This window comes from Austrofundulus limnaeus, unplaced genomic scaffold (assembly GCF_001266775.1).
Source record: "Austrofundulus limnaeus strain Quisiro unplaced genomic scaffold, Austrofundulus_limnaeus-1.0 Scaffold32, whole genome shotgun sequence".
NCBI lineage: Eukaryota > Metazoa > Chordata > Actinopteri > Cyprinodontiformes > Rivulidae > Austrofundulus > Austrofundulus limnaeus.
In genome coordinates, this window is record NW_013952434.1 from 3,023,712 (window position 1) to 3,048,347 (window position 24,636).

At 39.2% G+C, this 24,636-nt stretch overlaps 5 protein-coding genes across 8 annotated transcripts in view; all 5 read left to right on the top strand.

Annotated features, from left to right (window-relative positions):
- Nucleotides 1-4,273, top strand: part of pard6gb (par-6 family cell polarity regulator gamma b) — a 29,199-nt gene extending 24,926 nt beyond the window's left edge. The window contains exon 3 of the mRNA XM_014005877.1: nucleotides 2,690-4,273. Coding sequence (XP_013861331.1) covers nucleotides 2,690-3,780 — 1,091 coding nt within the window. The 3' untranslated portion in view covers nucleotides 3,781-4,273. The remainder of the gene's footprint in view (nucleotides 1-2,689) is intronic.
- A 1,421-nt stretch (nucleotides 4,274-5,694) lies between these two features.
- Nucleotides 5,695-10,273, top strand: bloc1s4 (biogenesis of lysosomal organelles complex-1, subunit 4, cappuccino). 2 transcript variants are annotated; one of them, XM_014005879.1, is made up of 5 exons: nucleotides 5,695-6,150; nucleotides 6,629-6,700; nucleotides 6,778-6,879; nucleotides 8,872-9,006; nucleotides 9,109-10,273. In XM_014005879.1, the coding sequence occupies exons 1-5, from the start codon at nucleotides 5,824-5,826 to the stop codon at nucleotides 9,202-9,204; spliced, it is 732 nt and encodes a 243-aa protein (XP_013861333.1). In that variant the 5' UTR covers nucleotides 5,695-5,823; the 3' UTR covers nucleotides 9,205-10,273. The 2 variants fall into 2 exon arrangements, with proteins under 2 accessions (XP_013861333.1, XP_013861332.1); XM_014005878.1 differs by having other exon boundaries at nucleotides 5,711-6,150; nucleotides 9,106-10,273.
- A 764-nt stretch (nucleotides 10,274-11,037) lies between these two features.
- On the top strand, nucleotides 11,038-12,866 carry LOC106515850 (nuclear transport factor 2). The gene is made up of 5 exons (XM_014005880.1): nucleotides 11,038-11,139; nucleotides 11,713-11,825; nucleotides 11,915-11,986; nucleotides 12,215-12,313; nucleotides 12,570-12,866. The coding sequence occupies exons 2-5, from the start codon at nucleotides 11,721-11,723 to the stop codon at nucleotides 12,684-12,686; spliced, it is 393 nt and encodes a 130-aa protein (XP_013861334.1). The 5' UTR covers nucleotides 11,038-11,139; nucleotides 11,713-11,720; the 3' UTR covers nucleotides 12,687-12,866.
- A 521-nt stretch (nucleotides 12,867-13,387) lies between these two features.
- On the top strand, nucleotides 13,388-17,548 carry rrm2b (ribonucleotide reductase M2 b). Its single transcript, XM_014005884.1, has 9 exons — nucleotides 13,388-13,490; nucleotides 13,831-13,995; nucleotides 14,186-14,302; nucleotides 14,536-14,669; nucleotides 15,059-15,153; nucleotides 15,259-15,392; nucleotides 16,166-16,270; nucleotides 16,461-16,574; nucleotides 16,825-17,548. The coding sequence occupies exons 1-9, from the start codon at nucleotides 13,440-13,442 to the stop codon at nucleotides 16,975-16,977; spliced, it is 1,068 nt and encodes a 355-aa protein (XP_013861338.1). The 5' UTR covers nucleotides 13,388-13,439; the 3' UTR covers nucleotides 16,978-17,548.
- A 267-nt stretch (nucleotides 17,549-17,815) lies between these two features.
- On the top strand, nucleotides 17,816-23,412 carry mtdha (metadherin a). Of its 3 annotated transcripts, none has more exons than XM_014005883.1 (12): nucleotides 17,816-18,238; nucleotides 18,945-19,040; nucleotides 19,231-19,342; nucleotides 19,459-19,611; nucleotides 19,755-19,820; nucleotides 19,951-20,124; nucleotides 20,311-20,400; nucleotides 20,483-20,554; nucleotides 20,684-20,811; nucleotides 20,975-21,085; nucleotides 21,186-21,285; nucleotides 21,374-23,412. In XM_014005883.1, exons 1-12 carry the CDS (start codon nucleotides 17,867-17,869, stop codon nucleotides 21,430-21,432), a joined length of 1,533 nt encoding a protein of 510 aa, XP_013861337.1. In that variant the 5' UTR covers nucleotides 17,816-17,866; the 3' UTR covers nucleotides 21,433-23,412. The 3 variants fall into 3 exon arrangements, with proteins under 3 accessions (XP_013861337.1, XP_013861336.1, XP_013861335.1); XM_014005882.1 differs by having other exon boundaries at nucleotides 17,817-18,238; nucleotides 18,942-19,040; nucleotides 20,314-20,400; XM_014005881.1 differs by having other exon boundaries at nucleotides 17,818-18,238; nucleotides 18,942-19,040.
- The last annotated feature ends 1,224 nt before the right edge of the window (nucleotides 23,413-24,636 follow it).

Sequence of the window (24,636 nt, forward strand, 5' to 3'; positions counted from 1 at the left end):
ATGCTGCTACAGCTGAAATATATTTGTTGTCAAAATACCTTTTAGTACATATGTTGTTAAAAYAAAATGAACAGTCCAATGATCATTTTACTGATATGTATAAAGACCGCAAAGGCTGAAAAATCTTGAAGTCTGTATGAAATTGGAGGTAGTTTGAAGATTAAACTTTTTATGCTTTTTAAGCTCAAAAGGGGGAGTGTATTATACATGAGATCGTATTATACACGAATAAATACGGTATATTTTGACTGCAGTCATAGGTAGCCGGTTAGCTTTAGCTCACTTTGCAGTCCCTGTTGGAGAAAATTACAAAATTCTCTTTGACTTTACAAACCTCTTCCRTTTGCTTTTTATGCACAGAGTAGATCCGTGCGACAAAGATATGTCAGAACATATTGCTACAGTTTTGTAAAGAGGAGAAATAAGAATGTTCTCACTTAACGGCTCAGACATCCAAGTTGAGTTGACTTGTGTGGTTTCCTGACGTACTGCTAATTAAAAAGTTGTGAAAACAAAACAACAACTTAAAGGCCTAATGTGAAAYGGGTCATTTAAATGAGTTGTTTTCTCTGCTCTCCCTCCATCTCTTTGCAGTCCAATGTGTAGACTAGCACACATACAGGGATTTTAATGAGTTTATGATTTGTAATTCCTTTAGCTTGTTTTCCTGGTTTTGATGAGTGTAATGAGCAGTGCCTTAAACACCTGCTGAGCTTARCTTTCCTCTTTAGTGATTGCACAAGGATCAGACACACCCCGGGCCTTTGTATTTGTAAGTTACTTTCAACAAATTACACCAACATTTGCTTCTTATGGGGTTTTGCTGAACAGCTGTAAAACATTACCCACCGAGAGCGCCGTTTTAGCTGCACTCACTGGATTTCACCCTGAAAAACCCTCCGTCCCACAATAAGCGCCGGTGATGTGGCCTGCAGTGGGCTGTGGCTTTGGTTTGAGACCAAGGTGAGGGTGTGGAAGGCAGGGTGTTGCGCTAAACGAGACTCTGCTGCAACCCTTCGCCAATGTGGTTCCCATCAGGAGAGACTTGCACTTGTGGCAGAAATTCCTGCCTCGTAGCAAAATGCCTTGTCTGGATTTAATCAGATCAGCTTCTGCCGCAACATGCAAAGAAAAACAAATAAATTWAAAAAAGCAGCACGCTTTAGGTTTGATAATGTCCTGCCTTTGTAGAAGTGTTTTTTTAAATCGTCATGATGGCTTAACTTTGAGCCTTTTACAGTGACAGTTCATATTTTTTGTAGTGGGTTTCTGTAAAACTGTTTTAAGTCAGCAGAATTTTACCCTTAGCTTCACTTGCAGCTGTTAGCTTGTCTGTCGGGTCAGAATTACACTTTCCTTTTTCCAAACTGAGGTTATTCAAAGGGGTAAGRTTGTTCATAACCTTTCCACACAATCCCAGTTCTTATTATTGTTGAATTCTGCACCAGGAGACTTTAATCAACCATTTCCCTAATATTAAATAACACCGACAGTTCTGCCGTGTTTGTAACTCCTGTCTGTGCTGTGGTTTATGTCGACTCCYTCGATCTGCCTCATTTCTTTCTTCTGACACCACAAGCACGCAACAAATTCTTCCAGACACTCTATACCCGATATCTTTTCTCCTGTCGTTGAGATTTGCTTCGTCAACAAAGTGCTGAAGGAGGAGGAGTTGCTAGAGCAAAATTACCCATGTGTCAGACCTAGATTTGATTTGTTTGAGTTTTTTTTTTATTTTTTTTTTTGACTTAGGACCCCATTTTGAGAAAGGACAACTCGATTAGTAGATCCCTAACTAAACAGACAATCTGATGCGGTGTTGTCCACTCTAAAGGGCAAACATGACTCATGGAGGTGCAGGAGCTGATGCTCCCGCTGGGGGACCTGCACTTCCTGTCACATCAGGCTTTACTGAGYGCAGATTTCCTGTTCGCCTGAGAGGGGAAGATTAGACAGATATCAAAGTATTTAGTCCCCACAAAGCAAAGTGTTTATCCCACTGCCTYTCGTTTGCTTTGTCAAACACTGAAGAAATGCAGTTTGTTATGGAATATGATATTTTAATGTAAACTTAGCTTTCCAACTTGTTTGTTTATAAATAAGTTCATTAGGGGCAGCCTTATCTTAAGGATGTGGCTCAATCATCAACGTGGTCATCTAGACCACTATCAAGCTGTTTGTTCCACGGCTCTAAATCCTGATTGGCGACATGATGCTGTGGCTGAGATTACCACAATGTGTCATTCTAAGGTCAKTTCTTTYTAYGTTGTATTGTCGAGTATTTTTAARGCCCCTCRAGATTTYTGTTTTTGAGCATGATGTTGCAGTATGTGCCTGTGTGTTGTAGAAATGAGAAGTCCGTGCAGCTGCTGTTTGGTAGCACTCGGGGGTTGGGTCACCTCTGTCAGCAGAGGAATGCTCCGCTCACTCAGCAGCTTTTACAAACACTCAACAAGCGTCTCGCCTCTCGGAGACAGCAGCATGTGAAACTTGCTGACGTGTTTTTGTGTTTCTCTTCTTRCATAGTTTGGATTTGTTGATATAAAATCGTCAGCATCAATCTTGAGTGCTGAAGTCGTGATGATAGATTGTTAAAAATGTGTTTCTCATTTGTAAAAATTGTGTAGCTTTCACTTGGTTCTATAAAACACAGAAGACTTCATTTCTTTTTGTCTTGTTTTGCTTGCAGAGGAGGTCGACTACAGTAACTTYGGCAACAACACGATAACCCGCAGGAAGAAGGCCGTGGTAACGCTGCGCAACAGCGACGTCAACCGCAAGCGCCCTCACATCCGCATCGGCATGCCGCAGGACTTTCGGCCCGTTTCCTCCATCATCGACGTGGACATCCTGCCCGAATCTCACCGCCGCGTTCGTCTGTATCGCCACGGCTCCGACAAACCCCTGGGCTTCTACATCCGAGACGGAACCAGCGTCCGCGTGACGCCTCACGGTCTGGAAAAGGTCCCAGGCATCTTCATATCTCGGCTGGTGCCTGGAGGGCTGGCGGAGAGCACGGGGCTGCTGGCGGTGAACGACGAGGTGCTGGAGGTGAACGGCATTGAAGTGACGGGGAAGTCGTTGGATCAAGTGACGGACATGATGATCGCCAACAGCCACAACCTGATCGTGACCGTCAAACCAGTGAACCAGCGCAACAACGTGGTCCGCAGCAGCAGGATCTCCGGCAGCTCAGGCCAGTCGTCTGACAGCGGCGGGTCGACCAGTTACCCCAGTCTGTCGATGGCCTTGGCGCGCGAGACGGCCCCTGGAGCGCACGGTTACCACGATGACCTGGAGAGCGACGAGGACGCGGATATCGTCATCGAGAGCCGCCTCAAACGGCCGTCTCAGCGGTCCAACGCGTCCTTGGCGTCCAGCGCGTCTCGCACGCACCAACAGGCTCCGACGACAACGTCAGGTCCGACGACTTCTCCAAGCCCTCCCTCACGTCCATCTTCTGTGATCTCCACCGCCTCCTTCCAGTCACAGACAAGTCTGAACGGAGGATCCCATCACTACCAACAACAACAACAGCAACACCACAGCAGCCTGAGCCTCCAGCTGCACAGAGACCTGAACCTTAAACACAACCAGCACCAACAGTCCAAACACAGCGAGCCGCACACACAGCCTCTGCATCACAGCAGCAACCCAGCCCTCCGGCACAGCAATGGCAGCCTGCACAAAATCCTCAGCTCTCTGAAAACGGACCCACGTCACAGTCTTGCTCTTCCCAAGGGAGGGGTGGAGGAGGATGGCACCGTCATTACGCTATAATAACTACAGATAGAGAAACAAACACGCCAGCTGCTCAGAAACTGAACTGGAACAAGCCAGAGAAATACGAGCAACTACAGAACTTCTGATGATTTTTACATGAATGATAATAGGAAGTTTACAATGATCGTGTGTATATATATATAAATATAAATAGTATCGTATTTTTTTTGTTTTCTTGTCTTGTATGCAAAGATGTGTTCTGTAGAAGCGTCRGAACAAACTGTTTTAGACTAGTTGACTGTAGAATAGAGTTCTGAATGTACCTACAACCATTTCTTTATGACCACTTTTTTAGATCCTTTTTCATCATTATTATTGGGACCAACTTCTGGGCTGCTTCGGGACATCTTGAAAGAGTGAATCTGTTTCTTATCTTCTGGTAAACATAAGTTTTGTTTTATTATGTCTTTTATGCCATGATGATTGTGATCAAATCTTTGTATCTTGTTAAATAAATTATTCTATCTCACATTTTATACAAACTAGAAAAGTGCTTTGAATTGGTGTTTTTAAGCCATCATTACTGTAGAGAATGTGACATCAAGCTAAGGACATGCAGCATGTGGGGGTTTTAAATCGCTTAATAAGCAATAAAGTGTATCAAAGTCTTTCACAGAAGCTTAATTTAGTTATTACAGCGTAATTACAAAAAACTAAAAGAAGGGTGAATCCCTTTCATCAGACATCACTTCATCACGTGGCTTTCAGCAACAGCAAACCTTCAGCAGGAATGCACCTTCATCCTGTGTCGAGGCCCTGCRGCAGCAAACTTCTTTCACCTCTCTGAGAATGAATGTTTGCTTGCTGTGTTTACTCAGGAGGCCAAACTAATTAAACGGCTAATAGATCTTTGACATCAGGCTAATTTGCACCGCCAATCGACACGTTTTGGGCTAAGCGGGAGAACAAACATCCTTAACACTCGCATGTGATCATTGTTTTGGCAGGAAAAAGGGCACACGCGACAGGTTCCCGCATTTAAAAGCAGATTTGGCGCTGATGTGTGTGCGTTAGGAGGTGGGGGTTTCTTTTATTTGTGGATTGTATGCAGATGTATTAGTGTTAACTGATTAAAATCAACAAATAATTAAAGAGTGAACTACAATAAGAAACTAAAAAGAACTTCAAAATCTGTTGGGGGTGGGGGGGGGTATCTGCTCGTGTATCCATGCATTTAATGCTGGATTTATCCAAATAAAATCCTCTCAAGTTGCATTTATTATGTATGTTGAAATGTGATGAAGACCTATCACAGATTATCCTGGATGACAACCCTGCAGGTCGTGTTGATCCTGGCTGCCATCTGCTGGATGATATTTGAATGTCACATTGGAGGAAAATGGAAAACAACAAGCTTAAGGATTCCTGTAATACAAACTTTTTCTGACTCATCACACTTTCAGAGCAGAAGAGGTCACAGAAAGTTCTTATGAGTGCAAAAATCCAGGAAATCGTGACTCTTGATATCAGTCTACAGGGAAGGAAACTATCATTAATATCGGTCCAGTTACTTCAAGAACCAAACAAAGGAACACATTTTAGAATTGCTCTATCCCTTCAACAGAACTTGTTCAATCAATGACAGCACACAAGACCTGTTTTGGCAGGAGCAGCTTGCTTTGATACAACTACACTTTTCAAAATACTCAAAAGGCCCAGGTGAGCTGAAATTCAGCTGGAACTGTAATTATCTTTAATGATTTTATGGCACTGGAAACAGAAAATAAAAGCAGGTAAAGATAATGAATGAATTTATCTTTATAGCATGAATCATAGTATTCAAAATCATAGTGTAGTTATTTGAACATGGTTGTATTCTACATATGTGTGTTTGTACATGTTCTGATTATAAACCAAAATTTGTTTTTATTTTTAAAACTATAAGCGAGTGAAGTGGTTATTWTTCATGAGCTTTGCCAAATGTTCTGAAGCCTCCGAGCTTTTTGACCTTCGCGGTTTGCCGTCCACTGTGAGGCTCACGTGACCAAGTCAGTTGACTAGTCTCGGCATAAACACTAGTGGGTCACAAAAACAAGCGACATGGAGCATCTCCGGGTCGACAGGGTGGGCCTTCTGTCTCCTCTGGAGGAGTCCAGCGCGGAAATAAGCACGGACAGCGGCATAGTGTCCCAGAGCGCGAGCAGTTTGTCCATGGTGAGCGACATCCTGAGCAGCGGGACCGTGTCGCATAGCCCGAGCTTCGGAGCGGCGGCGGCGGCGGCTAACGTCGTCCCACTGAACCCGCGGCTGAACGAGGCGGCTCAGCTTGACACAAGCGAGCAGCGCGACTCGGAGCAGGACGACGACGTTCTGAGACAAACAGCTCTCGATTACTCGTCCTACATCAAAGCGGCAGCTGGAGAAGAGGTTGGTGAAGTTACATAAATGAGCACATCAGCTAAGGTAGCGTTACATGCTAGTTTTGTTTATATTATTGAAGCGGGTGCTTTCAGGTTGTCCTGTAATTTTAACTTCTCTCTTCCAAAGAAAGTGGTTTAAACCATTATAATAACCAACTGGATTACTTAAAACTCTCCAAGTTTCTACCTGAGTGACTGTGTTTTTATTTGTTTAATTGGTTAAGTGGACAGGCATGACACCAGGCAGTCCTCATCGGAAAACAAAGGGCCCTTATGTTTTAAGCCTGTAGTTATGTTTCTCACATAGATTTAAAAGCACAAAGTTTCAACTAAATCTAGTCATGTGTGTTGGTAAAGCTGTCTCATGACTCTGAAGCAAGCTTAAAGTAATCAATCGTTTTAGGCTGAATGTACAGTACATTTCTTTCTTTCTTTTTTTTTTTTTTTTTTTTTTTTTTTTTTTTTTGCAACTCTTTGTCATCCAGGTCCTGTACTTGGAGAAGAGCTTAGAAGAAATGCTGACGAGAGTGGATGAGTTTGTGGGAATGTTGGATATGGTAAGCATTAACAGTTTAAGAAACAACAGAGCATAAGTATAAAGCCTAATTGAACTGGATTTCTTTTTTGCTCCTAGATACGTAATGATACCTCGCAAATAGTAAATGAAAATCTACCAAAAATCCAACAGAAGTCTGAGGAAATGAGACAAATATACAGAAGAATTGATAGATTAGAGGTAAGGGGTTATTTTAAGGATTCTGAATCAAAAGTGATAAAAAATGTGTGTGCAATGTTCTAAATCTCAAATGTTTAGATTGATAGGAAGTGGTTTTTAACATATCCTCCTTAACCATCTTCAGTCTGTGAACAGATTAAACACTGCAACTATTCTACAGGAGAAGTAATGTGTAACCCAGTCATTTCTTAAAATACTTTAGGCCAAACAGCCACCGTCCGGGAAACCAACTTATCAAGACTCCCRTACCCGCAGACACCTTTTTCACGGCTGTCAGCGCCATATTTGTTTATCATGACCTGTGCTCAAAAGGAAAACCCGCTGGTCGCATTCTTTGGCTGAAAACTCGGGCCCAGTGCCCTACCTAACGACATGCTATAACGAGATGTCGGGACCGCGGTCACTTGGAATGACTCCTAGCCTACAAAATGTCTYCTCAAATAGAAAMAAGACGGAAAAACAACATTTCCCCTCAGCAGTTTAAACATTTTTTAACCTGCCYACACTCACCATAGACAGCAATACTGTCCTCTTGGCTACATTAAAACAGAAAGCTGAGCTCCCTGTTTTGACTCGATATGGAATAAAAACGCTCCCATAATCTACCTCGGCTAGTGTCAATTCAGCCTCAGAAAAACCAGACCAGCGACTAACAATTTACAATTTCAATGTGTGTGGGCCGAAAAATTAGCCGTAGCTCTTTAGCATAAGGCRGTAATGAAAATATTAGCTCACCGTGCTTCTGTCGACAGACAGGTTCTTTTTCAGCTTCAGTCCCAAAGACTACCCACAGCGGTCGAGGTATGACAGATCACAAAACCCGGACACGATCAGCAGACAAAAAACAGGTCAGCTTCTCCAGCCTCCATGTTCCGGTGGATCTCAAGAGAAATAATCGACCGCTGCGGGCCGTCCTCCGGTCCTTGAAGCCGCCATTTTGACAACGCCAATTTCTGTCATCGCATGAAAGCAGAAACACGTTGGAATAATGCTAGAAAAGTCTGCGTGTATGGTCGTAAATAATGATATAATTCTGAGCGACAAACAGACAGGACTCAATCAGGAAGCCCTGTTGGCCTGTCACTGACACGTCAGCGGACACAGCCGATAACATACACCATGATAACATCATATGACGTGCTTATAACCAATCACAGATCGCCCAATGTACTCTCCAGCCTATCACAGGGCTCCCAGCTCAAAGAGTGTCTTATCAAACAAGAGAGGTCAGTCCGTTGCGGAGTCCTGATGTCTGGACAAACAGATTAACATTGAACATGTGAAACAGATAGATAATTAGTCCATAACAGGCCATTTACTCCTTTTTATGTTTTCATCCTGTCCACCATTCTCAGACTAATAAGTGTGAAATCTCGCTGGGTAAATGGCCTAAAGTATTTTAAGAAATGACTGGGTTACAAATGTGTTTCTGCTTTTCTGGCTGGCAGCAGACTTTTGCTACTTTCTTCACACAACAGTGACAAAAACCAGACGTTACTGCATGTAACTCCAGTATTAAGTTACGAGTTCATAAATGTTGATCAGTAACTTGCGATAACAGTTGAACCGACAGTCGTAGCATACAGATGAGCACAGCTTTAAAAATGAGAAAGTAACAAATAAATAGTGTTAACGAGCAACCATGACCACTGGGAGTGGGCACAGCTTCCCCTGTGACCCTACAGAAAGCAAGAACTAAAGAGTTCCATAAGTTTGACTAAAACAGTGTCTTGTAACAGTGGTTGTTTGCATTGCAGRTATGTTTATCTAMATTTGTTTGTGAATGCATGTCAGCYAARTGTGCYAAAATCCCTACATCAAGTTGACWTTTGGGCATAAATGACATTAGATTATGTGAAAGGTCTCTAAAACTCAGATCTGAGAAACGTATTTGATCATGTTGTATTCTGAGCAAAGCTAAAAAAAGAATTGACTACTTTAAAACAAAATTTCTGCTCACAACTGATTTTTGTACCTCTCTTTTGCCTGCAGRCCTTTGTAAAGATGGTGGGGGCCAATGTCAGTGCAATGGAGGAGCAGGTCAAGCAGGCAGAGGGAGAACTGGGAACACTACCGAGTGCTTTTAAGAAGATCCTCCGCACAGTGACTGTCCCAGGCTTCCTAAGCGTAAGAATTATTTAATGCTTTGTTAGTTTGTAGCTTTATATTGTCTGAGATTCAGGATTTGATGCTAATTAGGTTTRAAACATGTCTGTTTACTCCCAGAAGCAGGCCAGCCCACGGAGATCAGCGCCACATCAGCGCCAGGAGATGCCCAGCGTGTTCCGGACAGACGATTATTTCACGTCGCAGCCGGAGCAGTGACGGGACGTTGAAAACGTAGCTCGGTTTTAACCTCAAGAGGCCTGTTTGGTGAAACTGTGCAGACGTTTACTGCCATCCTACTGAAGAGGATCTAACGGTGCAACAGACTCAAAACGAAGCAATAGGAGCTCTCTGATCAACTCGCTGAACGTTGCGTGAGGGCGTACGACACTTTTGGCCGTGTCATTTTTCCAGGCACTGAAGCACTGAATTGTAGCGACATGATTTTTTAAAGTGCCTAAAAGGGTCTTATGTCTTTCAGATTTGCTTTGTGGAGAAAAATGGGTCAGATGTTTTAATCAGCTGGACAGAGTCATCCTGCTTGGTAATAGGACTTTAAAGATGGTACATCAGAAGATGCTGTTAAGATATTTAGATACGCTTGAAAAATTAACCCCCTTTTTTTTATAAATCACATTCTTGTCACTGATGTTTGTAAAGAACTGCACGCTGCTCTGGGCTGATCTGTATTTCTGTATGTCTTTGAGCAATATTGATGTTACTTAATTAAGCATTTACTGTCTTCCATTTAAAAATATTCACTTTTTATCAAGCCTTATATCTCTGACTGTTGATGACTATTAATTTGCAATTTTCTGCATTACTGATGGCAGCTTTAAAAGAAAAAAAAAAGCACAGGCACAATGATTAGATTTTTTGTTGGTTTTTTTTAGTTTTGCAAGCCACACAAATAACTGGTTGTTTAGCACCACGGATGAATATTTGATTTACAGCTGAAGAAATGTTGGATCCTAACTCAAAATGTCAGCAAGGCAGCAAAATTCACTGCTGTGATCTAGTTATTGCATTAACGTGTTGATTTTGGTTTACATTTTTAAAATAATTATTAAATATATTTAAGACAATTAAGTTTATATTTGGTTATGTTATTTAACATTGTAAGTCAAACTTAAAATGTTTTATTTTGTGTTGTAAGTATGGATCTAGAGAATGGAGAGGACGATTTTTTCATTGTTTTAATTTCATTGTTGTTTGCCTGCCTGATTTTCTACATAAAAGGTTTTTGTTTATTAATAAATGTGCTTGGACATGGCAGAATGAAACTGGAGCTCTAAACCAGATTATTTTACTGTTGAGAGATCAAAAATTGTGGATATCTCAAGTGTAGAAAGAGATAAACTTTAGAAAAAAAACAATACATAATCCAATCTAGTAATTAAATTAAATGCATTTGATGTATTTGCCTGGTTCTTGTAGNAAAAAAAAAAAACTTTGTTCTAGTTATTGCATTAACGTGTTGATTTTGGTTTACATTTTTAAAATAATTATTAAAATATATTTAAGACAATTAAGTTTATATTTGGTATGTTATTTAACATTTTTAAGTCAAACTTAAAATGATTTATTTTGTGTTGTAAGTATGGATCTAGAGAATGGAGAGGACGATTTTTTCATTGTTTTAATTTCATTGTTGTTTGCCTGCCTGATTTTCTACATAAAAGGTTTTTGTTTATTAATAAATGTGCTTGGACATGGCAGAATGAAACTGGAGCTCTAAACCAGATTATTTTACTGTTGAGAGATCAAAAATTGTGGATATCTCAAGTGTAGAAAGAGATAAACTTTAGAAAAAATAGATAATCCTGTCTAGGAATTAAATTAAATGCATTTGATGTATTTGCCTGGTTCTTGTAGWCGTAAACATAAAAAGCTGAAAAGTRTTGYCGGACTAGCTGGGTCCGCACCATTTATCCGCCCGCGGCGCGCCGAGAAGGCGGGGTGGAKCTTAACCTAAACGTAAAACCAACTCGTGCGACAGAGTCACAAAAGGAACGGACCCACCGAAGCGGGGCAAATGATTGGTTAACTTGCCGTGATGTCATAAATTTGTCACCACTTAGAGGAAGCAGCGGGAACTCAGCCTCGATTTTGTTGACTCGCTTTTGGATAAAATAAGCTAAACTAACGAACACGGTAAAGTACTTTTTGTCTTAGGTGCTTCTCGAAAGCTTTACTTTCCTCCAGAGGTGAGCGTTATGAAGAAATCTTTGGCGAAAATGGTGAAAAAACTTCTGGAAAAAAAAAAGCTTGACCGTACTTCACTCGTCTCGTGCTGTTGGCTAATGATCCATCGTGTTTTTTAAACTGCAGGAAAAGTTATAAAAAAAGTTTTTAAGAGAAGTTTTGACTTGAAGCACCGTTAAACTTCATTTGTATCTTTTTTTTAACACTGTGACTGATATGTATGATTTGACCGATTTGCATGTAGTCTTCTGCGCATGCGTAGTTCAAATAAACATTTTAAACATGAAAGCATTTACAGGTTGTTTACAAATGGTGCTTTATATGCTCATAATGTTCATTGCAGAAAAGTAAACTGACTATAAAACATCAGTTTTTGTTCAAATGGACATCTTATAATTTCAAGCTGCTGCAGTTATCTTATTCATTCATTCATGTATTCAACACACGACTTTTATACGACTTTAAGTTTGACTTGCAGATGTTTTTTTATTCTTGACATACGTTTCTCTTTCCGATCCTAAGTTTCAGACATGACTTGCAACAAAGAGATATGGCAGAAGATTGGAGAAGGCTTTGTCCATGAATATTATAATCAKTTTGACAACAGCAACAGGATGGGACTTGCTAACCTATATGTAAGTTTTTTTAATACAACACCAATAAACAAYAAATCTCATCCGACACTGATGCAATACAGTGACGTGTGGTAAATTTGTTTCTCCAGTCTCCTAATGCCTGTTTGACCTGGGAAGGCTCACCGTTTCAGGGGAGAGAAGCCATTGGTAACAAGCTAGTAGTAAGTATGTTTTTACAAATAGTTTTTGATCGTCACCTACTTGTTTGCTTGCAACCTGAAGTTTATATTTTCAATTTATTTTTGCTCTTTGGGTCAGTGTTATTATGCACTTATTAAGTTTCCTATTTTGTAAAGAACATTTTCACTTTTTTCTTTTGTCTGCATCAGTAACAAATAATTCCGTTTTTTCATTTAATATRCCATATATGCATCCTTTCTCATCTACAGAGCCTGCCATTCAAGCGCATTAAGCACATCATCACAGAGCAAGACTTCCAACCAACTATGGATTCTTGCATCCTTATCATGGTCTTTGGACAGCTGCAGGTAACTCTGTCTTTTTTATTATTTTATTTATTTTGATTTTTTTATTTATAGTTGACAAGTTTGTGTTGTTATCTTGGATTACATAAAATTTTATGCACTCAGCGTATCCAACACACAACTACATACAGTATCTCCCACTGACCCCTTCTTATTTTGTCCTAAAGCACTTGTGTTTTTGAAGAAATACTATGTAGACGCATAACAGATCAATGTGGTTAGCTGTTTTATTTAAAAATATTGTTTCCTCCTACTACAGGCAGATGAGGATCCACCAATGGCCTTCCATCAAGTCTTTATGCTGAAGTCTGAAAACTCGACATGGGCATGCACAAATGATGTGTTTCGGTTGGGGGTACACAACATCCCAGTGTAATGGCAGGATTTTGTCAGCTTGCATGAATTCCATTGCTTGAGATAATTTTGTTTTTGTTGAGCTTGTTGAAACAGAAAAATGTCTCTACTGTTCATGTTTAAACTACAATGATATAATTTACTGTTAAAACGTCACATGTARTAACATGTAAAATTAAAGAATTTATTACTCTGAACTATAGTTTTGGTTTTCTATCTTCTTACTAAGAGTTGTTTTACTAAATAATTCAATATTTAACAGTAAAAAAGCCATACGCTGCTCCTTCACAAAAGGAGTTAGTTTAGGTGGTTCAGGCATCTGAATAGGATGCCTCCTTTTGGAGATTTCCTGGGGATATCCCACTGGAAAGAGACCCATAAATCACTGGAGATTCTCTCGGGCCTGGTAGCATCTTGGGATCCCACAGGAGGAGCTGTAGAGAAGGGTGTCTGGCTTTCTCTCCTGGACCTGTTGCCACGACCCAACCATGGATAAGCAGTAGAAGATGGATAGATGAATGAATACAGTTTTACAAAACTGTAAAATATAAATATTTAGGCAAATGAAATTAACAGACACGTGTCAAATTTTCTAGGTCTTAGTTTTTTGTTTTTTTTTTTTTCAACTATAAACCAAATAGTTTTGTCGACATGTTATGCCATGTGTGACCACAAGGGGGCGCTGTGGTTTTTACATTTGTCAGTTTAAGCCACGCCTACATTTAAAGGGTCATGACGTAYAGCTAGCAAGAGGAGGCTAACTTCATTCTTCAAAATGACACCGACGGCGAAAAGGTCACCCTCTCRGGAAAATGGTCGGCTAAATGTAAGCTGGAAGTTTTATGATTTATACASAATAACGAACAATTTGATWGAAGTGTTAAACTCGTAACCTAATMTTTGTGTAACKCACACTAAATTCCGGGCTGTAGAGATGACGTAATTAATACGACAAATTGGGCTCACCTTGTAAAATTAAAGTGTTAAATATGCAGATTAATTTGAACAAGTAAGATTTGTGCCTTTTGCCTGCTCGTGCCTTTTGTTTTTGACTCAGTCACTGCGCAGTGCGCAAGCGCAGCTGTGCGCACCGTTGTGTAGAGCACGTGCCAAGAACCTCACAACAAAGCAGAAATTAAAAAGAAACTTAACCGGTTTCTTTGCAGAATGGCTTTAAARAACATCATGCCGAGTGTCAAAGTGGTTCCGAGACCGAGGACGAACCTTTGCTCCGGGAGAACCCCAGGAGGTTTGTCATCTTTCCCATCCAGTATCCGGACATCTGGAAGATGTACAAGCAGGCACAGGCCTCTTTCTGGACAGTAGAGGAGGTGAGTTTTATAACTTACATGTTTCATACATTTTAAAAAAGTTGAAACCATAGTTATTGGATTTTGTTGCCTAAATTGCAGTTGTAAAAGTGTAAAATAGATGTTTCAACATTACCAAATGCATTCTCAAAGGCATATTTTTATGTCACATCATGTCTGAGTTTATTGCATTGTTTATTTTGTCTTTCAGGTTGATCTTTCCAAAGATTTGGTGCACTGGGATTGCTTGAAACCTGGTGAAAAGCACTTTATTTCCCACGTCTTAGCCTTCTTTGCTGCCAGTGATGGTATTGTCAATGAAAACCTGGTAAGAGCAAGCACTGAAATGTTTACCTGCAGATTCTTAAAACAGGGAAAGATGTGATATTTCGAGTTAGGATGTGCATCGRTTTGAAATCTTTTCAACTGTATTTCAAGAACCTACCAAAACATACTTTGTTTTGCAGTCGCCCCACTGGTTATCTTATTGTATGAGTGGCAGCCTGACAAAAATATGGTTATCTCGATGTGGTTCAACTGTTGTTTTTCTCTTCGCAACAGGTGCAAAGGTTCAGCCAGGAAGTTCAGCTCCCTGAGGCGCGTTCATTTTACAGCTTCCAGATCCTCATAGAGACTGTTCACTCAGAGATGTACAGTATGCTCATCAACACTTATGTCCGAGACCTGAAGGAGAGGTCAGTTAACTTGTGATGGCTCTGGTGAACCTGCAGGACTTTTGTGTTTCTTTTTGTTTGTTTTTTTTTTTGTTTTGTTTTGTTTTTTTGTACTTGTACAGTCTGAGGGACTATTAGCTAAATTTATATAAAGTATACACAGACTGTTAAGCATTCACTCATTCATAGGTTGCATTCCCAGCTGCAGCAGGTATAATGATGCCACAAGCTATATAAACATAAACAATAATATAAACATTATTCTGCATGCTTGCACCTTGTTGTATTGATTTCACTCCGCACATCTATGTTCCAGTCTGTTTTCAGTAACACAGGAATCAGCAGTCAACTTATTTTACAGTGTCCTTTGATGTTAAATGCTTTGTCATTAATTAGTTTTTGTGTTGTAGGGACTATTTGTTTAACGCCATTCAGACTATGCCCTGTGTCCAACACAAAGCAAACTGGGCCCTCCAGTGGATAAATGACAACAAATCCACCTTTGGTAAAAACACACGTTTGAAACTTCAAACTGAAAACTACAAACAACATTGGCTTAATGGAACTCCCTTTTAAGGTGAATGAACCATAACATGGACATTTCTCTCAGGGGAGCGACTTGTGGCTTTTGCAGCCGTGGAGGGCATCTTCTTCTCAGGCTCCTTTGCTGCCATCTATTGGCTAAAGAAGAGAGGCCTCATGCCTGGCCTGACCTACTCCAATGAACTGATCAGCAGGGATGAGGTGAAATAAATTAACACACAGCATGTGGACTAATCTGTTGAAAGGTCCKCYTGRATCTAAATGCAGCTGGTAATAWATACTCAATGGGCCTCATGCAAGAACCGTTCGTACGCACAGATTTGTTCTTAAGTTGTGCGTACGAGTGATTTAGGAGAATTTGTGGCATTCACCAATGTTTTCGTATTCTAAGATTTTTTCAGATACGAACAAAATTTACGAGTGGTCCAGACCTGTCGTACGGTGCGCGACGGTGTGTCTTCTGAATGAATGAAAATGATTTAACACAGTTATTTATACTTTTAGCAGCTCTTTTTATTCCACAGCTGACCTGCTAAAAATGACAGATTTTCTTTTCTGGATCTCTGACAGACGGACTTCAGTCTCTGAACTCGTAAAGTACTTTTTAGTTTTCGCTGTCATTTTAGTGAATGAACACTTCCTTGTATCTGAGGCAGGAAACATAGCCTTATATGGTGTTTTTGGGGTGGTAATTATGCTAATCTCCTCTCGCGTGCACAAGCAGCTGATACGAACAGGTGGAAATTACGCAGCTCATTTACACACTTTTCCTGAAGATAGAAGAGTTTGTTGAATCTGACGTGGCATGTTCTTGCATGAGGCCCATCGTCCTGTTATAGGAAATGGGACACAATATTTATTTTTGTTATGGTGCAGGTGTTGACAAAGTAGTGCTTTCCACATTTTGTCCCATTTATTGTGTTTTTCTGTTTTTACGTCAGCAGTCTTGATATGCGTTCTACTTTCKTTCCCAGGGTTTGCACTGTAACTTTGCCTGCCTGCTGTACAGCTACCTGGTGAAAAAGCCATCWGAGGAAAGAGTCAAAGATATTATCAGCAAAGCTGTTCACATTGAACAGGTCAGATTATTTTTTTGGAGGGAACCTAAAAATCCCATCTGGAATTATTGCAACACATGACATGATTTTATTCTTTGTTTCATGCTGCATTTGCTATCAGTTGCATAATTTCAGTGTTTTTCCACCCTCCTTAAAAGAACTGAATCTTAATGCATTTGTGTAAATAAATCTGTCTTCTCTCCTGTTGCAGGAGTTTTTGACGGAGGCTCTTCCGGTTGATCTAATTGGAATCAACAGTTCCCTCATGAAGCAGTACATAGAATTTGTAGCTGACCGTCTCCTCACTGATCTTGGACTTGTCAAGGTAATTCCATTTAATTAATCACACAATAGGTTTGAACTAAAATAAACACCATCATTGCTCGTTAAGCTTAGTATTATGATAATTATATTTTCAACACGATAACACAGGTCTAAGAATAGTTAGATGTTTTACGCATCACTTGACTAAAAAAAGTTCAACTACATTTTAATAAAATATGTTTATTTGTATGTTAGGAAAATGTGTGAATGTGTATTTAGTGTTAATCTATTTTTTTTTCCTTTTTATAAAGGTTTACAATGTGGAAAATCCCTTTGACTTCATGGAATCCATTTCTCTGGAGGGAAAAACAAACTTCTTTGAGAAAAGAGTAGCCGAGTATCAGAGATTTGGAGTGATGTCAAACATGATGGACTGTGAATTCACTCTGGACGCAGACTTCTGAAACTGAGATGATGCTGTTTTATACGAGGTTGTGGTATAAAGTAGTAATATTCTAATAAATTTTAAGGTTTTACATATCATGACAATAAAAAAAAGATTAGGTTTTAAATGAGATGAATGCAATCTCAGACGTGGAACACAAGACAAATTGCACCTTGTTGTTGGTTATTTTATAAAAGTCAAAAGTAGAAGTTATCTGGTAAACTAGTCACAAAATTATTTTGACACTTTTCCTTTTATTTTCATCTAGAAAAATGCAGATGTGAAACGTGAGCAATGATTTACGCATAAACATAAAACATAAATGAAAAGACAAGGTTTTCAATCGACAGCAATTATTTTAGTTCATGTAAAACTTTAAAATTTTTAAGTGTTTTTCTCCATGACTGTTTGTTACATTTCGTCTATTTATTTGTTTTTGCAAAGGCCGATACAGACACTGTCTTGTCTTGCAATGCTATATTTGTATCTTAAAATAAAATCAAGCAGTATGCATATTTTGTTGCATATTATTTGTTGTGAGTGAGGTAAACTCAATTTATTAAGTTTATAAATGCAGTCAGTGAAACAAAGTGATGAGTCAGATTGTTTTTGTTTTCTTAACAAAACGTAAAAAKGTACATCAGGATCATTTTATGGTAAGTTTGAAAATTAAAACATAATTTTGCTGTTCTGGGTGCTGGCTTTTATATTGCCTAGTCAAATTATTTTTATTTGAAGCCGGGAGTCAACTATAATTTAATATTTCTCTGGTGCAGCTTGAGTGAAACAATTATTTTTATTATTTTTAATAAAGGCAAAGCGTACCATTAATGAGAGGGTTCCAGAAGTCTGATTAGCCGACCCTTCTCGGCCACCGTACTGGTTCTTGTAATGTAAGCTAACAGCTAATGTTTACGTACTTTGTCAACATGGCTGGGGACTTGCAGAGTTTAGCGCTGGAGAAAGCCGAGCTGCTCTCCATCCGTTTGAAGGAACTCGTGTATTCGGGACAGGGCTTTGTCCAGGCCCRGTTCGGCGTGGACCTGGGTCTGAAGCCCGAGCTTTACCCGACCTGGGTCATTCTGTCCACGGCTGCCGTCGGTCTCCTGCTGCTGCTCGTCGTTTCCTGGGCCGCTGTCTGCGTCTGCGGGAAGAAACGGGGGTCCCCGACCCCGGCCGACCGACKCAGCGGCGAGGGGGAGCCTGGCAAGGCCGACCTTATCAGAAGTGTCAAACCGGAGGAGAACAAGAAGAGGAGCAGGAAAAAAGCGTCCGAAAAGGTAACGAGAGGTCACCAAATCACGACGATCAAAATAAAAGCTTTTCTTTGGTGTAACTCAGCGAKTCAGCTTCTTAAAGGCATAAATTCAATCCACAAAAAACCATTTAGCTTGACGCACGCGTGCTATGACGACACTTTGTTTACACAACAAAGATTAAGACTTTAAAGAATTGTCCCTAAAAGTAAACAAATTCAACCTCCTAAACAAAATATAACATGARTCGATGTAAATGTAGCCCAAGATGCTAACTGGCTGAATGTGTGGCTAACCATTGTTCAGTTACAGCTTCATTTAAAATGCACTGTCCCGTATATTGTTGTCAGTCTTTTTGTTTATATAATAAAACAATTCACATAAATTTGTGTATATTACTAAAGGTAATTAATTTTATAGTTTTTTTGTCTACAAACATGAAAAAAGTTATATGCTGGTTTGAAAGTCAAAACAAAGATAAATACAAAATTAACAAATTAAGATTGAGGAACAAAGCTTTTTCTAATTGCGTCGTCAATGAGTGTGTTTTAGTGTTCTTATTTTTCCAGACTTTATTAAATGATTATTTTAAGTGCAAACTGTATTAAAAGGATGTAGTTTTCTGTGTTTATGACAGTCATCTGCTATTATATTATGTCTGAAATGGACACGTTGGCAAAAAAAAGTACCTAATATTTCAGTTTTGTTTTATCATTCTTTATGATAGAAGACTCAGTCCAATGGGCAGCCTGGGGTCGTGGCTCAAGAGGAATTCAAACYGACGGTGGCGGCTTCCAAAATATCCCTACAGATTAAATCTGGGAAGGTACGGGCAGATTTAGAGATCTGAAACTTTTATTGTTGGCAAGAGTAGACACAAAGATGAACACATTTTGTTTCAGTTTTAYAAAACAGTTTTGTTTCTTTTAGATTTTCTACGTCATGGCATAAATATACGACAAAAGAAAACTGGATTTTAAATACATATTTTTATTTTATTTATCTTTTTTCAACAGTTACATGAGGTACAGGCCCCAGTTCAGGTGAAAAAGAACAAGAAGAAAACCAAACCAGACGTGAAACCAGTTCAACAGTCGTCCACAAATGATGGCAGGGAGCCCGATGATGGTAAAACTTGGCAGAAAAATTCACAAGAGCTTCTCGTTTTCAAACCACTATCGCCTCAAAGATCTCATATWAAGTCTTGCACATGAGTGTTTGGCATGTGTGTTCGTGTTCACCAGGTGTGTGGGAAACCAAAGTCAGCAACCGAGAAAAGAGGCAACAGCGCAGGAAGGAAAAAAGCTCTGAGGATTCAGGAAGCTCAGGAGGTGCAGAAGCTCCAAAAGCCAACGTGGAGCCACCTGTCGCCCTCAAGAGGAACAAAGGAAACCATGGTGGTTATAAACTACATCGCTGTGTTTGTTAAATGTGATAGAGTAGTTTAATTTAGGCAGCCTAAGCCAAGCATAAAATTAGTAACATACATATTAACATCTATGAACACAGTGGTTAAAACTTTTTCCTGTATTTGTTCCAGAGAGCCAACGATCCAGAGCGACCAAGAAAGGCGATGCAGCCGGTGGAGCTGGTAAAAACAATGCAGGTACATTTTACACGTGTAACAAACAAYATTCACTGCAGCTGTAAGGTTATTTTGAGCTTTAAACGTACCCAGTATTCCATTAATGTGTGCTAAATTTAAACGTTAGTGGTTACTAAAGCTTTAATTTCAGCTTCCTCCACATGGAGAGGCGAGGCTCCAGTCAGTGACGGCAGCTGGACTGATGTTTCCTTGAAAGTCGCAGCTCAGATGGGTTCTATGGAGGGAACAAAGTGGACCCGCACACCTGCAGCTGCACATTACAGAGCTCAGACCAAACCTCAGCCCTGGGCTCAGGAGCAGCCAGGTACTCTCTTAATAGATCTTTGGCTAAAYGCAGCAAAACTGTCCAGTTTCCTAAAAATAAACACAAAATGCACTCATTTATTTTAAAGCATGTAAAGCCTGGATTTAATTAAAACAAAGCAAAGACAAAGCTGGTTTGCTAAAACAGAATTCCCCTGATATGTTTCTTTCCATGTGTTTCCCCCAGCAGCAGCAGCAGCAGCAGCRTGGAGCAGCATCGAAGCCGACGCTCAGAAAACAACCGTGTCCTTTTCCGTGCTGGGAAGAAACACCACAGGTTGGTTTTATTAGCAGCCGCAAACGTCGCCGACTTCCTGGATGKGTTATTTTAAAAACATCTTTTGATTTATCTTTCTTAGACTCGGTATCAAATTCAGCTGAGCTGCCKTGGACGAACCGCCCAGATGTTGATGATGAATGGTCAGGATTCAGTAAGTAGTCATCATCACTGTCTCACTGGTGACAGCTGCTTGATGAGGTAATCTGCTGAGGTGTTTTTTTTTTCTCTTTTGCCCTCATCTGTGTGATTTATTTATTTATTTATTTATTTATTGTTTTAGATGGGGTGGCAGCAGCAGATCCCTCCTCTGATTGGAACGCTCCAGTAGAGCACTGGGGAAACTACGAGGAAGCACCTGTGCTGATGGCTGCAGCTTCTCTGCTGAAGGACCAGRCTGCCCTCATTAAGGTTTAACGCTTAGCATTAGCATGTAAAGCTAATGCTCTGTTAAGGCTTTATTATCCTGATAATTTGCTTTTGTGTTTTTTTATTCTCTTGAACATTTCCTGCCATGAAAGTGCCAGAATATAATCAACTAAAATGCCTTGTTTTTATTTTATTTTCATGTCAGTTATCGGATGATGAGAAAGACACAGAGGATCCCTCAGGAGGGGCAGCTAAATTGAAAAAGAGGAGGAAAAAAAAGAAGAAATCCGAAGAGGAGCCTGCATTGGATTCTCAGGCAAGAAACAACACCTCATAAATATTTTCAAATCGCGTTAACTTAGTTATTTAACCTGAAACCTTTTATTTTTAAATATATTACATTTGTTGGACTGCAGGCCCAGAACCAAGCTCCCACAGTCAGTGCGGTAACCAAAACTCAAGAGCTCCCGGCGTGGCCCTCARATTTAAAAAGTACCAACATGTCGCCGTCTCAGAGTGAGTCTCATCAKCTTGTGTTGATCACACCGAGACGCTCGAGGTCTAAAGTCAAAGCAGAAGATAATATCAATTTTTTTTTTTCCAGAGAAGACGGCGGAGCCTCTGAAACCCTCTCAGAAGAAAAAGGTTAGAAGGGAAACTTGAATTGACCTTCCAAGTTCACACAAAGCTTATGCAAACGATTGTTTTCAAATTATCACGAGCAATAATCGACCAGGTACGGCATCCAGTTTCCTCAGTTCCAGCGACGAACAGAAAGCAAGCAGCAGACGTGAGCTGCTGAGATGAATACTGACAGAAATGTGGTCCTATGGACTGAAAATAGGACAGATTTTGCACTATTTGCTACCGAAGTGGAGTTTTTAAACGAGGTATAAGTTTAATAGTTACAAAAACTTTTTTTTTTTTATTTAAAGCATTTTTGTAACTATTAACCCAAAATTATAAAACGGGTTTTATTTGTATTTTTTCCCTTTTTTTAATTTATTTTGTTGTAGAAATTGTTTCATGTTTTTAACCCTCAGCTGATGCATTTTGCTTTGTTTGCCGTCCTGCCACCTCGTTCATGATGCGCCAAAATGCTCTGAAGGTGAAAGGGTAGATTTGGGTTGAGATTTATCAAAAAAAAAACTCGTGCTATGTTCACCTACAGATGCCAAAATATTTTTTTTCCTGTAATAAATATGAAGTGACACTTCTCATGGAGCAGCTATATACCATGAAGGACTCTACGGTTTTTGCTGAGACTGATGAAACTTATTAATCCCAACGTAGATTAAATTTAAACTAATATATGAGCATTGTTTGAAGTAATGTCTTGTTGGTATGATATTTGTTTTTGAAGGAATCTGTGCACAAATCTTTATTTCTGGGAGAAGCGCCCATAAAACCTCATATGAACACCAGATTTAAGAAACACACTATTCGTTATTTTAGCCCCAAGATCTTTTATTTTGACATCTGTGAGTAAAAACAAAAAGCATAATAGCACTCTGTCAACATCTAACAAATGTATTCTATTATATAACACTCTGTGGAATCAAAACAGCCAAATTGCTTTTTATTTTCAGAAGGATTGACAGCTTTGGTTTGAGTCTAAATAAACTTTAGATGTAGGTTAATCTGTCCGTTCGATATTGAGCAGTTTATTTTAATTTTAAAGTTGTTTTGGGATAAAACGAATCTTGTATATTTATATACYTTAAGACCGCAGTAACTGATATCAACCACCAGGTGGCACTTTAATCTGAAATTTAGATTTTTATGGGATGACATGATCAAACAGTAATTTTAATTGGTGTCCTGTTTTTAATCATTTTTACTATAGCTATATTTATGGATTCTAATCAGCTTGTTTGTTAATTTTTAATGATTTATTCTGCACTCCAGCTTTTATTGTTTTTTCAGTTCCATGCTAGAAAAAGCCATGCCGTATGTACAGATTGTAAGGGCTTTTTCCAGTTTTGTAACTGCACTGTGCAAAAAAAAAAAAGAAAAACTGTACAGAGTTCAGTTTTATTGTGAATGAAATGTTTTTTTTTATTACCTTTCATGAGGGATATGAAACCTGATTTTTATTAAAGTTTATTCCTGACTTTATGGTGAGGCTGTTAAATAAGATTTATAATTCTGAATTCAACTTGATTTTAAAAATATAATTACACACATTTAATATATGCGTTTGAAAGGAGTTTAATTCCTTTGCCTTAAATAGAATAGAAAGTTCATCCAGTTTTGATGTCAGAATTGAATTAATTTTGCATGACTTTGTTAATAACAAGTCTGTACGTAAAAGAAGACCAGTCTTACTGCTTTACCTGTTCTTGGTTTTAGAGAACCACAATATTGTAACAGCTTTGTCAGGTGACGCTCTTCTCACGGGGCAAAGAGTCTTACGGTGTCAAATCAACTGGTGGTGATAATTGTGATAGATTTGTTTGTTTTTTTAAGCGATGTTTCACTATGGCTCCAGGTGCCCTTTTGTTCACTTTGTACTGATGAAAACAATGATTTAATGTATTTATAGACTTGTCTCTAATGGGTTTTTGTGAATGATTTTAATCAGAGACGTGAAACTGATATTTCTATGTTTGTTTGACATAGAATTAAAGGGYAAATGCTTGATTTTTGCTTTGTTCTGGAGTTTTATTTCTAGAAAATGAAGTAAAAATTGATTTTTATAAGATGTTTGAAGGTTTTTAAGCAGATTTTTCTCTCTTCCCACGGGTCTTCCAGTTCGTGTTGTCAAACTGCTCTAAGATCCATCATAAAGCCTCTTGTGGATTTACTGGATGCTGTGGAGCAAATCTGTGTCAGGAGCCCCCCCACCTCCCCTTCACACAGACTGACCTCCTTCGACCCGTCTCTATCCCTCGTCATCCTTTATCTCCCCGTTCATTTAGGATTTACCAGCTTTTAATCTCTGGCAATCTGATTCAACCTGCGTTTTCAGCGGGAGGTTTTCTGCTCGTCCCCTCGCTGGAGGATTGTTGTACTTTTTCCTTCCTTGCCCCTGAACTGTTTGTGTATAACAGGCAGTGCAGGGTCACCCTGTAGTGATCGTGGCTGCTTTAAAACCATTTAATTCAATAAAAAAAATCAATCTGGGTTTGAAAGGTTTATAAAATTTGTAACAGAATGAGGMTTACAAATTCTACTTGTCTAACCGTATTAGGCTACTCACACTGTTATMCATAATTTCTCCTAGGTTTTAATATCTTGCTGTTTGCATTCTGCTTCATCATTTAACGAGGAAGCTGTCGTGTCATTCCAGGAGAGGAAAATCCTCAATCTGACTGTGACGTAGTCCACCCACCAGAGTTTAAAGCTGTGTGGCCTGGTGGCCCATCTGTTAGGCTGGGGTGTTGGATCAGAGAAACAGACATGAGGTAAAGTCTGGTTTCTTGTTCAAATACTGCAAAATTACACACATCCATAGTTTCAGTTTGGAGACTTGTTTGTGAACTTGAAATATGAGTAAATTATGTAGTTCCTTTTTTTTTCCTCTTCAGTTCATTAAATGCTCTGCAATGTGCATCTTTAAGTTCTTCTGTTGATGGTTTTGAAATTAAATTATCAATTTAATGCACTGCTCTRATATTAGACTATTAAATGACAAAAAAATGTTTAAGTTTAAAATAATAAAATCTAAAAAACTTGAAGTGTAGCTCAAAACCCTTTCAAACTAATGTAAGAAAATCATCAGGAAACTAAATATATTAAAATGTAAGGGATGATTTAGAACTTTTGCACAACATCATGTTTTCAAAAAATAATATTAAACCTTGAAATAAAATAATTTGTGGCGTTTACAGTAATTTAATCCATCAAAATTATTCAGTCTAATTA